The sequence below is a fragment of the Rhinolophus hipposideros genome (genome assembly GCF_964194185.1).
Source record: "Rhinolophus hipposideros genome assembly, chromosome: 9".
Classification (NCBI taxonomy): Eukaryota; Metazoa; Chordata; class Mammalia; order Chiroptera; family Rhinolophidae; genus Rhinolophus; species Rhinolophus hipposideros.
In genome coordinates this window covers 6523933-6538417 of record NC_138055.1, presented here as the reverse complement: position 1 = coordinate 6538417, position 14485 = coordinate 6523933, and the positions used below count along the sequence as shown (strand labels likewise).

General features: G+C 54.2%; 1 protein-coding gene across 16 annotated transcripts in view; it reads left to right on the top strand.

Moving 5' to 3' along the window:
* Positions 1-14485, top strand: part of ZC3H7B (zinc finger CCCH-type containing 7B) — a 35553-nt gene that overhangs the window by 7019 nt on the left and 14049 nt on the right. For 5 of the 16 annotated variants that reach the window (XM_081061199.1, XM_081061207.1, XM_081061208.1 and 2 more), the window contains 10 exons: positions 3643-3701; positions 5540-5573; positions 5693-5890; positions 6838-6996; positions 9339-9419; positions 10234-10290; positions 11441-11483; positions 12094-12287; positions 12618-12939; positions 13931-13989. In XM_081061199.1, coding sequence (XP_080917325.1) covers positions 3649-3701; positions 5540-5573; positions 5693-5890; positions 6838-6996; positions 9339-9419; positions 10234-10290; positions 11441-11483; positions 12094-12287; positions 12618-12939; positions 13931-13989 — 1200 coding nt within the window. In that variant the 5' untranslated portion in view covers positions 3643-3648. Of the gene's footprint in view, positions 1-3083; positions 3207-3642; positions 3702-5539; positions 5574-5692; positions 5891-6837; positions 6997-9338; positions 9420-10233; positions 10291-11440; positions 11484-12093; positions 12288-12617; positions 12940-13930; positions 13990-14485 lie in introns of those variants that run through there. The other 11 variants (XM_081061202.1, XM_081061201.1, XM_081061204.1 and 8 more) reach the window with 11 other exon arrangements.

Below are 14485 nucleotides of genomic sequence, written 5' to 3'. Positions count from 1 at the left end.
GTCTCTCGACTAAATTTTCCCTGAATTCTTTTTCCTCAAGAAGACAAGAGCCAAAGAAAATCATTACAACCCTAACAGGTGGTTCCCGGTGGATCCTGGAGCAATGCCAATACGTCCAGCTTTCTCCTTCAGGAGCCGTGTGACCTTGGGCTAGTCACTTACTGCCAAGCCTCAGGTTTTTGTTTTTAAGACTTTGTTTTTTTTTAAGCCTTGCTTTTCTGTGGAAAGTGTGGATAATAACACCTACTTTTGAGATTATCACAGGGATAAAAACATAATTCCTTAGAATAGGGCTGCTGAGCCATTGCTGCAGCGCAGACCCCGCAGGCAGCCTGGGGAAGCCTTCTCAGAAAGGTGTTTTTAAATGCATTGAACATAAAATACACAGGATTACAGGGGAAACCAGTTCTGTTGAACTGTAGCTGTACTTTTCTATCAATGCCCTCGAAACAAGACCTAGCCGTGATTTTAACATAACTACTATGATTTCAAAGTTGTGATGAGCATGATGAGCAATATTTGGTTATGTCTCCAGGAGCTGAAATGTGACAAGCAAAGAGAGGTGATCTCTAGCTCTGACACTTACTGTGGTGTCCTGTGTACGTTCATAATGGAGGGAATGCTAAATATCAGGCAGGGGTTAGTGAAAAAAACTTGTAAATGCTTTCCCATCCAAGTGCATGGCCCCTGAATTCTCTCTGTGAGCCCCAGGTTCAAAATCCCTGCCATAAGGTGCTTGACACCCAATGGGTTGTCTACAGAAAGGAGCCGAGACCCCTTCCCAAGGGGTCTTGGACTAGAGGGTCCTCAGGTGGACAGGCAGGGCGCATGAGGGCAGTGGGGGAGGGATCATTGCAGACCTGGAATGCTGACAGGTGAAATTAAACCTTTCCTGGTCCCTGAGTAAGCCATCGAGGGCCCGTGAGTCAGAAGTGCCAGGGACCCTTGCAGATGACATAAGCTCAGGGAGCCTTTGCGTGTGTGGCAGGTCTGCAGTCTGCACTGAATCTGGGGCAGGCGAGTGCCAGGTGGGCAGAGTGTGGGAGGAGGCTGGAGGCACCCTGTGGGGATGGGTTGGGAGATGGCTGGGGGGGCTCCAGAATCCAACTGCCAGGATTCACATCGCAGCTCTGTCACTTTCTAACTGGCAGGTTACTTCACCTCCCTGTGCCTTGCTTTCCTCATCTGTAAAATGGGGTGATAATAGAGCTTATGGGGTGTTGTGAGGATTAAGTGTTATATTTAAAACTCCCAGAATAATAACTGGTAGGAGGAAGTGCTTAATAAATGAGGACTAAAATCAGCTTCTACACACTGTTATTCTTGGATTTGTGAGACTCTACTTACTCAGAACAGGTTCCTGAGCCCGGCTTCTCTGTGCTGCCCAGAGATGAATCAGATGCAGCCTCTGCCTTCCAGGAGCTCAGTTTAGGGAGAAATGGGACGTCAGCACATAGTTTCAGTTAACCAGAATAAGTACAGTGGTTGTGCTGGGCTTGGGGTGCTGTGCTAGAGTGGGTTGGGGAAGGCAGGCTTCCTGGGAGAGGAGCCATCCCAGCTGAGCTTTGCAGAAGCTCTGGGCACTGGCCAGGTGGGAAGGAAGCAGGTGTGGAAAGGTTTCAGACAGAACGGGAAGCTTGAATGAGAAGCCAATAGGCTGACATTGCTGGAGTGTAACTTTCCAGGCTGGGCATCGGGACCGGAGTGAAGGCCATGCCCCGCAGAGCTGTGTGCCCGGGAAGAGCAGCTTGGCATTCATCCTCCTGGTAGTGGGTGTCATGGAAGGGTTTGTTTGTTTAACTTTTTCTTCATAAGAAGTTGTAAAAATAATAAGAGTTTCCTTCACGCAGCTTCCCCTGATGGTAATATATGGTTGTATCTTATCAAAACCAGAAAATTGGCATTGATACATTAACAGACTACACAATATGTTCAGTTTTCACCTTTTTTAAAACCTGCATTCACTTGCGTGTGCATGCTGCACACTCAGAGGGTTTTGAGCAGAAGAGTGACACTGACAGACGTGTTAGACAGCCTTGACCCCCAAATGGCAGCAGATTGGAGGGGGCTCATTGGAGCCTTTTGGCAAGAGATGATGAGGGCCTGAAGATAGCTGAGGTTGTGGAGACAATGGGAGGAGCTCAGAGTGGAGAAACTTTTCGGAGGTAAAGGTGGAAAGAGTTGGAGACTGACGGGACAGGGAGGCAGTTGGAGCTGTGGTAGTGTTGGTGTAATGGAGGAGGAGCAGGATTGGGGAGAAGCTGCTGAGTTAAGTCTGAAAAGTGTTGTTGCAGGAGCAACCAATCCAGCTGGGATTGGGCAACAGAGAGAACTTTCTGGACATAGAGGCATCTGAGCTGGGTTTTAAGGATGAATAGGAGTTGGCTGGGTGTGTATTGGTGGTGAAAGAGGTGGCCTAGGATTAGGAAAGGCAAGGAGGTCATAAGCAGCCTGGTGTTGGATGTCCAGGTAGCACTGCCCAGAAGGTAAGAGTTATGAATCTGAAATATTGGGGAGGGGGTGAGCCTGGCGGGAGGAATAGATTTGTGAGTCAGCGACATGACTCGAGATCATGAAAGGCAAGAGCTCCTCTGGGGAGAACATGTGGAATGAGGAGAGCAGGAGCGCTGCCCCTTAAATGGAAGCTCAGGCACATGGGTCATGAGATCTGGGCAGAGGAAGAGGAGCCCCGAACAGACAGAGCAGGAATGACGAGAGCTGTGAGGACCTGGCCGATGAAGCCAAGTCCTGGAAAAGGCGAGTGAAGAACTATCCCTCTACTGGACTCAACAACTAGGAGGTCCCTAGGATGGGGAGCACCCTTGGCCAGCACCTGCTGTGGAGTGGGAGTGGAGTGGGAGGCGAGGATGTGCAGAGCGTGTCGACAACTCTTTCACGAAACGTGACCCAGAATGTGAGGAGAGGCTGTGCAGTAGTCAAAAGGGGATTTAGGACCTGGGAGGAATTGTTTTGGCGGTGGGGGAGACTTGAGCCTGTTGACAGGCTGAGGGGTCTTGGGACTGGATCTGATGGCTTAATGGGTGACAGTAAGGGTGATGGTGATGTGTGGGCTCGGGCGCCAGGCTGTTGGGTTTGAATCCTGGCTCCCCCATGTACCAGCTGTGTGACCTTGGGCAAGTCACTTAACTTCTCTGTGCCTCTGTTTTCTCTGCAAAATGGGAATGCTAGCAGTCCCTATCTCACAGGTAAGGGTTAAGGAAGATATGACATGCGTAGTGATCATGGCAGCCCCTGGTACATGTAACCACTCAGCAAATGTTAATTTGATTACTAATGTCTCTGATTATTAACTACCTGATTATTAATGTGTCTCAGTGTCAGTTTTTCTCATTAACTCATTCAATACTTATCCATTCTTATCTATATAAAGTCTGAGTTGGATAAGTCGATATTCATTTGTCTATTTGTTTTACCACCTTTATGGAGATGGTGCACCTAGGGCTGAGTGGAGAGGCCGCGGGGGTGTGTGTGAAAGGAGGGTGGCCCGGGTTCAAATCTTGCCTCAGCTGCATGCCAGTTAACGCTGTGAAATGGGATGAGAGTGGCAGTGAGAAAGTACACGGTAGGGGAGGCAGACGGCCACTGGCCCCTGCTGACTATCTGATGGACTTCTCTCCCCAGAGACTGATGGAGAGGCAGAGACGGAAGGCGGACATCGAGAAGGGGCTGCAGTTCATTCAGTGAGTGTGCGCTGGGCGGCCGGGCAGAGTGGGTCCTCCGAAGGTGACGCCCGAAGCACACAGGCTCTCTCCAGCTCTCCTTTTCTTGATCCCTTCCTATCGCATGCTAGGGATTTTTAAACCCCACGTGGGCCCTGAACCCCACATGCACACACGCTCCCTGGTCCTGTTTACCCTTTGGTCCTGTCCAGTATATCATTTTATCCTCCACATATGCTCGTTAATTCTCTTGCTTGCCTATGCGCATCTCATAATAAATCAAGAGTCCTTGTTTAATGAGCACATCTTTCAGGCTCTGTGCTGGGCCCTTCACATCCATGATTTTTTAAATCTTCACAACAGCCCAGGAAAGTCAGTGGTCTTACCTCCATTTTGCAGATGAGAAAGCTGAGGTTCTGAGATAAGGAACTGGTTTAAAGTCACACAGCTATTAAGTCACAGGATTCTAACTTGGGTCTGGCTGACTCCAAAACCACCTTTCTTTCCATTATGTGCTGCCCAGTACCCCCATGCTATATATTTATGTTTTCATTTTGTTTCTTTACACACAAAACATTTTCACTACCATTTTTCTTTTCTCTCTCTGAGGCCGCGAATGAAGTGTAAGCTTCAGGGCTCCTCACTTGCACAGGTCCCTTCTGCTGCCCCGGGAGGCTCCTTAGTCAGTCTGTGTTCTTTTTCTTCAATAGGACTCCCTACAAAACGGGGATTTGCATTCTGCAGACCTTCCTAGAAACTCCTCAATTTTGGTGTCTCGCTCAGACCCGTAAAACACGACCTGCCTCTTCACCACACAGGGTCCCTTTGCACACATGGTATCTGCGTTGTTCTTCCAGATCTCACGTTTATATTTACATCACACACTCTTCCTCGACTGGCAACGCAGTCACTGTGCCCGGCCCCGGCCTGGTCGGCAGAGCTGTGGCCCACTCCTTTCTCTTCACGGGGAGCCAGTCTCCTTCCACTTGCAGGAGGGCCCTGGTTTGGGGAAGTGCTCAGACAGTTTTCAGAGGCCAGTCTTCTAAACAAGGTGAACCTGGAGAGTACTGTCTTTCATAAGGATTCTGGCTTTAATGGAATCACTGATTTCTATGGAGCTGGACCTCTGAGCCCACCTCCCAATTCCTCTACTTCCTGGGTGGTCCAGTCACTGCCCCGCTCTGAATGTCTCTTTTCCCCTCTGTGACATGAGGGCCTGAGCTTCCCTCCTAGCTCAGCCATTCAGGCTGACAGATGTGCCTCAGTTCTCCTGGGCTGACACTTTCTTCCATATGGAGCTGGCATTTTTATGGCCACAGGAGAAGAGAGGGTGCCCAAGAGCCATCTACTTTGTTGAGTCTGATATGATGGGTTGACAGGCTCTGAGTGTACATGGCCCTGGTGGGATTCATGTGTGTTTTGCGGGAAGGGACAGGAGAAGGAGACCTGAGATGGACTTTGGGTGCCACCTGTGGGCCTGCAGTGGCAGGTTTTGGTTTGGTGGGGCGCAGTCATTCCCAGGGGACTGGTTTCTTAGGCAGAGGACAGCCAGCTGGAGCAGTAGCTGGAGCTGGTCTGTTCTCCTCAGCACTTGCACCTGGGAAAACCTGGCTGCCAGGCCCTGGGGCACACGCCAGGCCTTGCTCCCAGCCTTTCATCAGAAATGGAAGGCCAGCATGGTGTTGATTTAGAGAGAAAATGCTTTCCCCTCACCCCAATCCACAAGGTGACATCTGAGGTCTAAGCTGGAGTTGCCCATTGCATGCACACTCTGGCCTGTGGCTCTGGCTGCTGGACCTCCGTGCAGCTGGGACCTCTGGGCTCATGCAGACCTTGTGTCCCTCTCCTTTTCTTGCTAGGTCGACACTACCCCTAAAGCAAGAAGAGTATGAGGTAAGTGTTGGCTGCTGGGCTGGGGGACGGTGAAGGGCAGGGGTGGGTGTCCAGGAGAGGCAGGTGTGGGGCTGGGTGGAGAAGGCCCCTGAGCCCCCTCTGCATCCCACCCCCGGCAGGCCTTTCTGCTCAAGCTGGTGCAGAACCTGTTTGCCGAGGGCAATGACCTGTTCCGGGAGAAGGATTACAAGCAGGCCCTGGTGCAGTACATGGAGGGGCTGAACGTGGCCGACTACGCTGCCTCCGACCAGGTGGCCCTGCCCCAGGAGCTGCTGTGCAAGCTGCACGTCAACAGGGCCGCCTGCTACTTCACCATGGTGAGCCTGGCACCCTGCCCCCCACCCCGACCCTGATCACCGCTTTCCCAAAAGGGCCCAGCTGAGCCGGCCCATATCCCAGGGAGCTTCTGCAAGGCCGGCTCCTGCCCATTCTGTCTGAATCTCACTCACCATCTCCTCCTTTGGCTCTCAACCCGGCAGCACAATAGATTCACCTGGAGAGCTTTAAAAGTACTAATACACAATTTTGTAAAAATTGTTTTCAAATGACACTGGAGCTTAAGCCCTGCCCCAGATGGATTCAGTTAGAATTTCAGGGTAGCCTGGGCGTTGGCAGGAGTCTGGGCAGTCAGAGCAGAGAACTGCTACTCATCCAGCTGCCTCTTTCTGCAAACCTCTGACGTCTCCTACTTCCCCTCCCGGACTCCTCCCCTCCCATCACACTCCACTTTTCCTCCCTCTTCCAGTCTCCTCCTCCCTGTCCTGCTTGCTCACTGACCCCGTCTCTCCCCAGATCCTGTGGGACGCTGTGCTGTGGGCCCTGTGAGGCTCCCGGGACACTTCTGCAATCCACACTGGGCGTTCTGGATAAACGAGTCTACCAGATGCCTGGGCACACTCTGTCCGCAGCCTGCCTTCATGGTATCACTTCCTCTCAGAGGTGCCTTTATGGCTGTCAGTCCATGGTGTTCTGAACCGAAGGCAGATATAAAATAGACCCGTCTGTGTGACGGAGCTCATCCCTGTAGAACGTGAAAGTCCCTCCCCTCCAGTGACCTGCCAGTGCCCCTTGGCAGCTTCTTCAGCTGGACACACAGATGCCCTTGACCTAGAGCTGTTTCCTTGAGCTCTGGAGCCCCCTTCTCTGAGCCTGGTCCTCCCCCAGGCTCCACCTCTGCTGGTCTTCAGTGAGGTAGAGGGCCGGAGGCCCGGGGGCGGGAGGAGAGTAGGCGCTGACCACTGAGCCACCTGTTCTTCTCTGGCAGGGCCTGTTTGAAAAGGCGCTGGAGGACAGCGAGAAGGCGCTGGGCCTGGACGGCGAGAACATCCGGGCGCTATTCCGCAAGGCGCGTGCCCTCAACGAGCTGGGACGTCACAAGGAGGCCTATGAGTGCAGCAGCCGCTGCTCGCTCGCCCTGCCCCACGTGAGTGCCACTGTGCGTCCACACAAGGGCCAGGCTCTGAGGCCAGGCGCCCTCTGCGTGAGTCCTCACTTGGGCCACGTGACCACCACCTCTTTCTGAGCTTCAGTTTCCTCCTGTGTGATGTACTGTTGCGGATAGTTATATTAACACTGAACTCTGATTGTGTGCCAGGTGTTGCTAAAGACCTATTGTATTAACTCACAATAAACAACCCTTTGAGGTAGATACAATTACCCCATTTTAAAGATGACAGAGAGAAAGGAACTTTCCCAACGTCACAGCTAGGGGGCGGCAGAGCTAATATTTGAAGCAAGCACTCAACCTCCATAGAGGGCAGGGTTGCAGTGAGGACTAAAAGGGATGCCACATGTGTGGGGTTCTGATGTCCAGGCTGTCATTAAGTGGGGAAGAGACAATGGGAAATGACCAATAGAGAGCCTCGCTTGCCCAGCCCACTCACGTCTGGGCATATCCCCCCTCTCTGCTCCCCATTTATTCATCCACTTAACAAGTATTTACTGAGTGCCCATGCAGTGCCAAGATCTGTCCCTTTCAGGGACCCACAGTCCACCAGGAGACAAATGGAAACAGTTCTGGGGTCTAGGCCTGGTTCCACCTCGGACCCCTGGCATGACCTTGGATAAACCACTTCAAATCTATGCACATCAGCTCCACGTCTATAAAGTGTCCACCTTACTATATCCCTCAAATAATGGGCATGAAAGAACTTGGGGATAGGTCGTTTCTGCCCAGGAAGGGATGAGAGGGCTCAAGAGTGGTCAGGTTCCTGGCGGATTCCCTGGAGGACGTGGGGCTTGAGTGGGACTAGAAGAAGCAAGAAAGATTTGGGCAAACAGAGCAGAGAGAAAGTCATGAGCTCAATGGTCAAGGATATTAGTGCCAGAGAGCTGGCCTGAGCTTGGGTCCTAATCTTGGGACTGCTACCTACTAGCAGTGTGACTTAGACACACAGCTCAGCCTCTCTGAGCCTTGATTTGCAGCCCTGTGAAATGGGAGTGATAGCATACCATGCATCGGAGGGCTGTGCGAAGGGGGGAATCAGAAATTACAGGCGGCAGTTGGCACAATGGTTGGACACTGCACGTGTTCAGAAAGCATTCGGTTATTCTCCTTTTTGTTTATTATTCTTGCTTCCCCAATTCAGTTTAGTTCCCAATGAGCACCTTTCTTATGACAGTTGTCCCCGATCCATACTGCATTTCCAGCGTTCACAGCAGGTCCACATCTAGCTGTCCTGGATACCCACTCTCGGGAGGGCGGGTGGCTTTTACTCCACTGTACAGCCCAGCGAGGGCGGGTAACTTGCCTGAGGAAAGTACCCAGGTGAGGACTTTGGACTCTGAGTTGAAGAATTCCCCTGTTTTCCAGTCTTCGTGGGCAAACACTAACTGGGCACTGGGACCAGAGATGAACTAGACCCGCCCTGGGCTCCAGGAGCTCTTCAGTGAGGCGGGAGGTAGACAAGCACCCAGGAAGTCCCAGCATCCCTGTTACCTCTTCACTGCTCAGACCACAGCCCCTCTTTCTGTGCTTACTGGTTGGTCTCCCCCCACTAGACGGGAGCCTCCAGGAGGCCTAACTCCGTCTGCCCTGACACTGGTATTCTTGGCCCTTAGCTTGTGGCCCGCACATGGGACAGGTGCCGTGCCACGGACTTGGAAGGAGGAAGCTGTGCTGGGTGCCGTTCCTGAGCACTCCCCCAGGGCCAGGTGCTCGCTAACCTTCACACGTCCTCGCTCCTTTGGGCCTCTGCACAGCCTGTGACTTGCAAAGCTTTCCAACACATTGTTTGGTAAAAGAAGCAAGTTGTAGAACAATAGGTATAATATGATCCCACTTATATAAAAAAAGAAAGAAAATCCCCACAGAGCAAACTAAAGATCCTTTATAGGTTCATGTACGTGTCTGTAAATTCCTAGAAAAGATCTGTAGGGAAACACATCAGCCCTACAAGGTGTGCTCCCTCTGGGGAGAAGCCGAGGGTGAGAGTGGGGTGGGCCAGGGGAGCACTTGCTCTTTCTGTAACATTTCAACCTTCCGCAGTGACACTATTGCTTGCTGAATGATGGAAATAAAGAGATAAACTATTCTTCTCCCCTCCCCACAATGAAAGAAAAAAGAGAAGCATGGGTTTCTGGTCCCAGCCCCACCCTGCTCTAGCTGTGTGACTCAGGCAGGCAGTGATCCGTCCAGGGCCTCACCCCCTTGTCTGTAATGTGGGGTGATGGTGGGCCCCCTTGCAGGGCTGTACAGGGTGTCCTCAGCACAGCTGTGTGAGCCGGGCAGACTAACCTGCTCCACCCTGTATCTTGCCTTCCCAGGATGAAAGTGTAACTCAGCTGGGTCAGGAGCTGGCTCAGAAGCTTGGGCTACGAGTTCGGAAGGCGTATAAGAGGCCCCAGGTAGGTGGGCTCTGCGTGCTGGGAAATGGGTGAGGATGGAGATGGGGAATCTGAAGAGAGGATCAGGCCTTTGGGAGATGTGGGTGAGGGAGGCCAAAGCCAGGCCAGGACAGAGGGGAGAGCTGGACGGCAGGTGAACTTCCCTCTCTTTGGCTGAAAGCCCTGGAATGACTTTCAGAACCTTTTGGGAAAGGAAAGAACAGCCAAAGCTTCCAGCTCACCTTAGACACCAGCTGTTAAAATCTGTTCCCTCCTTGCCCTGGCCGACTGTAGTACGCAGGAGGTGTCCTGAGTTGACACTGGCGTCCTTCAGCCCTGTGTTCTCAAATAGAAATGTAGGGTGAATATTTGAAATACTTGAAATGTTGGTATCTGTTTGGCTCATTCAAATCCATATTCACTTGGCACCTACTGTGTGCCAGGAAGCTGCATGTAGGAGAGGGTGTGGCTCTAAAGTCTGCTGTGACCTTGAGCAAGTTAGTCTTCTCTCCACCTTGTTTTCTGCACCTGGAATGTGGGATAATATGCCCACCTCAGAGGGTTTACGGGAGGATCAAAATGAGCGAATGAGATGGCACCTGGCACAGTACCTGGCACACAGTAGGAGCATGTGTGGAAGTCCTCTGTTCAGGTCATGGTTGTAGGAATAAAACACCTAAATCTGATCCAGAGAGATAGTGCAGGTGATTCCTGGCAGGCCTAAGGGCAGGGGGCTTTTGAGGGTACCACAGACCCCTCTGCTGCCCTGGCTAATGGGACCTGAGCATCTTTCCAGAAGCTTCATCGCTTCCCACCTCTCTCCAATCTCTGGCAGGAATTGGAAACCTTTTCTCTGCTCAGCAACGGCACTGCGGCTGGTGTGGCAGATCAGGTAGGCTGGGGCCTAGACACCAAGCCTCCCTCCCCGTCTCCAGGAACAACGTCTCGTGCTTCATCCATCATGAGAGCTTTGAATTCACTATCTGGGGTATAAATGATGCCAGGCCGTGGGTACAGGGGCATCAGACTGAAGGGTTGGGCTCAGTCTATCCTTGTCCCCACTGCTCTGAGCCAGGCACCTGCCCTGGGAAGGGGGGGTGACTCACAGCCTGGGCCTGAGTCAGGCTCATGAGGACAGCTCCGGGGTGTACAGCTTTCCACCTCCCAAGAGGTGCCTCCTATGACAACAGCGGCAAAGTGTGGGGGACAAGCCGTGGCTACTGGTGGTAGGAGTAGACACTTCAGGGGAACTGTCAAGGGTAGCCTCACTCATAGCCCCCTGAGACAGAAAGCAATGGCAGCAGGAAGGCTGAGGGAAAGAAAGTAGAAAGACAGGAAGTTGGGACCAGACCACCCGGTCCTTGTCCTGGGGGGGTGGCAGGGCACGGTGCACGCATGACCCCTACCACTTACCACACAGGAACTTAGCAGTGGATATGAGGTTTTCTGGAAGATGAGGAACAGGCTCTAAGAGGTGTCCTCCCTCCTCATTGTACATAAGGGGAGACTGAGGCACAGAGTGAGCAGGGGCCTTGGCCAGTGTCACACCACAAGGCAGTTGCAGGTCTCCCTCCCTCCAGAGCATTAAGGAACTTTCATTCATTCATTCACTATGCTCCCAGGCAACCCCTTCTCGGCCCTGGGCTGGCCATTGGGCCAGAACTGGATTAGGCATGAAAAAAACAAAAGGTAAGCAAAAAGTGATCAGCGCTATAGAGAAGGGGACTGGGAAGAGCTGAGCCTATTGGGAAGGGGTTGCAGTTTTAAACAGTGAGCAGGGAGGACCTCAGGGAGACGGAGACACTTGAGTAAATAAAGACCTGAAGGAGATGAGGGATGAGCCATAAGGAGGTCTGAGGAACCAGGCAGAGGGAACAGCCAGTGCAAAGGCCCTGAGGCAGGAGAGTGCCCAATGTGTGGGAAGAACTGCCAGGAGGCTGGAGTGGTTTGAGGGGACTGTGCAGGGTCCTTCTTCCCTCTTGGCAACAGTAATGGTGCCCAGCCTACGTCTGCCTTACCCGCCATGTCCTTCCTCTCCACAGGGAACCTCCAATGGATTGGGGTCCATAGATGACATTGAAACAGGTAATGTCCCTGATATGAGCGCACGGGGTGGAGATGGGACCCTGGGAAGGGCTCAGCCCCACGATCCCCGAGAGGTCAGATGAGTCAAGACCCAGCCCCGAAGATAGGGGGTCCTGAGGACTCCCTGCCCTGGGGACTATGAAAGCAAATAGTTCAGGAAAAGTTCCCCAGGGGAGGGGAGAGCACCCTCAGCTTGGGAGGGCGGCACCTGCCTCACAGTGGAGTAGCCCTGGTCCCTGTTCCTCGCCAGGCTGGCTGCCCACTGGGAGTCCACTTCTCTCTGAATCCTCCTCTCCCCTTCTCTTCCTCACTGGCTTCCAGGAAAAGTCCCTTTAAAACTGTCCCTTAGAGGGCACTGCTTCCCCAGAGGTAGGATGGGTAGCACTGAGCCCGGCCCATTAGGGACATACTGTGGGACTGACGGACCCTCTCCCGCTCTGTGGTGGCCTTCCTTAGTGACTGAGCCCCTGCCAATGGGGTCAGGCCAGCGGGACGGGCGGGGTTCCTGGCAGGAGCTGGAGAAAGGATGGAAGGTGTTGGCTGAGGATCCCAGGGCCCTGGGCCCCCCTCTCCACCCCGCGGCTCCTGAGCCCACACCCCGCTTCCACAGACTGCTACGTGGACCTGCGAGGCTCCCCAGCGCCCCTCCCCTCTACCCCCACGATGCCCCTGTTCCCTCACGTTCTGGACTTGCTGGCTCCCCTGGACAGCAGCAGCAGGGCCCTTCCCAGCACCGAGGGCCTGGACGACTTCTCTGACGGGGACGTCTTTGGTCCTGAGCTCGATACTCTCCTGGACTCACTGGTGAGCCATGCCGCCATCCTCCTGCCCCTCTGAACCCCTCTTCCACCTGGGATCCCACCACATCCTGACGTCCCACAACGGGTGGAGGGAAGGCCTCATCTCCATGTCACTGGTGGGGACACTGAGGCCTTGGGAGGGAAAGAGACCTACTGGGGAGAGAAACATGAAGCTGCATAATTGGCAGCCGGAAGGGACGGTAGCTGGCTACAGGTCCTGGGGAAGGTCGGGGCTGAGGCACGGAGGGGTCGGCCTTCCTGCAGTGCCCGGCTAGGCCCAGACCCGGGTGGTCAAGTTCTCCTCCAACTCCTCCCTCTGTTCCCCACCTTGCAGTCTCTGGTCCAGGGTGGCCTGCCTGGCAGCAGTGTGCCCAGCGAGTTGCCTCAGCTGATACCCGTGTTTCCTGGTGGGACCCCGTTGCTGCCACCCGTGGTAGGTGGCTCCATCCCCGTCTCCAGCCCACTGCCCCCTGCCTCCTTTGGCCTCGTCATGGACCCCTCCAAGAAGCTGGCTGCCTCTGTGCTGGATGCCCTCGACCCCCCGGGCTCTGCACTGGACTCCCTGGACCTGCTGCCATACTCGGAGACCCGGCTGGACGCCCTGGACAGCTTTGGGTCAACCCGGGGCTCCCTGGACAAGCCCAACTCCTTCATGGGTGAGGCCTGGGTGGGCATGGTCACCCCCCAACCCCTTGACGGTTTGCAAAGTGCCATCACCTCTGCAGTATCTGCAGCGTGGAGTTGGGATTACAACTGTGTTTTGCCAAAGCCCAGGTCCTTTCACCCCGTCACGGTCCAAGGCCACATGTTCTGAGTTGCTGTGTCTCCTGCAGCGCTCAGCACAGTGTGGGTCTGAAGCCTGGGGGGCTGGTGTCTAGTACAAGACCAAACAGCAGTGCTGGAATCGTCTAGGACTCCAGACTTGGCAGCCTGGTGCTCTCTGCCCTGCCTGCCAGGGCCCTGGGGTAGCCAGGCTGCAGGATCCCATGGGATAATTGATCAGGGGGGAAGGGCTGCCAAGCTGTGGGCTCCTTCAGCACCACTCTGAGCTGGGTGCCAGGGATCCAGAGAGGGTACAGGCCCATTTGAGCCCTTTCAGGACCAGCTTTCCACAGTCAAACCTAGTGGGGTGCTCATGGCTGGGGGGGATTCACGGGGTGACAGGAGGGGCTTCACGCAGCCTTGGGGCCAAGGGAAACTTCCTGGAGGAGGTGATGGCTGAGCGGGGTCTTGAAGAAGGTCATCTACCAGCCGAGGAAGCAGCACGGCCAGCAGGACACAGGCCTGCAGGAGGGAGGGACTGGCAGATGAACAGAGTGGTCGGCCAGAGGGGGCGCTGGTTGGAGCCGTGGTGACCTGAGCTGGTCTCAGAGGACCTGTGAGCCATGCTGAGGAGCTCTGGCTTTCTCCTGGGGACAGTGTGTGTGTGCAGAAGGTGTAAGCACAGGTGGACATGCTCGGGCTAGGGCGCTTCTGTGTCCCTGGGCAGCCGCCACGGGGGCAAAGTTAAGGGATCAGCACGAATAGGAGAGGGTGTGTGGCCTGGGAGGCTTCTCCAGGTTAGAAATGTGGAGGGAAAAGTCCTTGGAGGGCCCCTCATGCCCTTCAGAACAGGGCAGTGACCCTCTGTGCCTTCTCCTTGCCCAGAAGATACCAACTCACAGGACCATCGTCCCCCAAGCAGTACTCAGAAACCAGCCCCCTCGGTGAGTGATTGTCAAGGGTCAGTTACCAGGCATCTCATACCTTCCGGGGGGTGGAGGGCGAGTGGTTGTGGGCTCCAGAGGAGGGGGGGGCCCTCTGCTGCATTCCCCAAGGAGGGGCCCCTTTAGAGCTGATGGGCCAGGGGTAGTCTTATCTAGTCCTTCCAAACTGTGCTGCGTGCTGGGAGGGTGAGCAGAGGGTACCAGGGTCTGACGGATGAGAACATCAGGGCTCAGAGGGGCTACGTAACTTCTCACATCCCTGGTCTCAGGACTCAGCCAGATTCTGAGTGTAGGAGAGCACTTGACCAGGAGTTATGGAGTCTGAACTCATGCCTGAACCTGGACAGGCGCTGTGTGGCCCCAGGGAAGTCACCTAACCTCTCTGAGTCTTGCCTTCTTCCCCATCTGTTGATGCTGTGGAGGTTTGGGAGATAGAGGCTGTGGGTTGGGGAGGGCATCTACATAGGCCCCAATTTCTCTGCTTTCATGTTGCGCT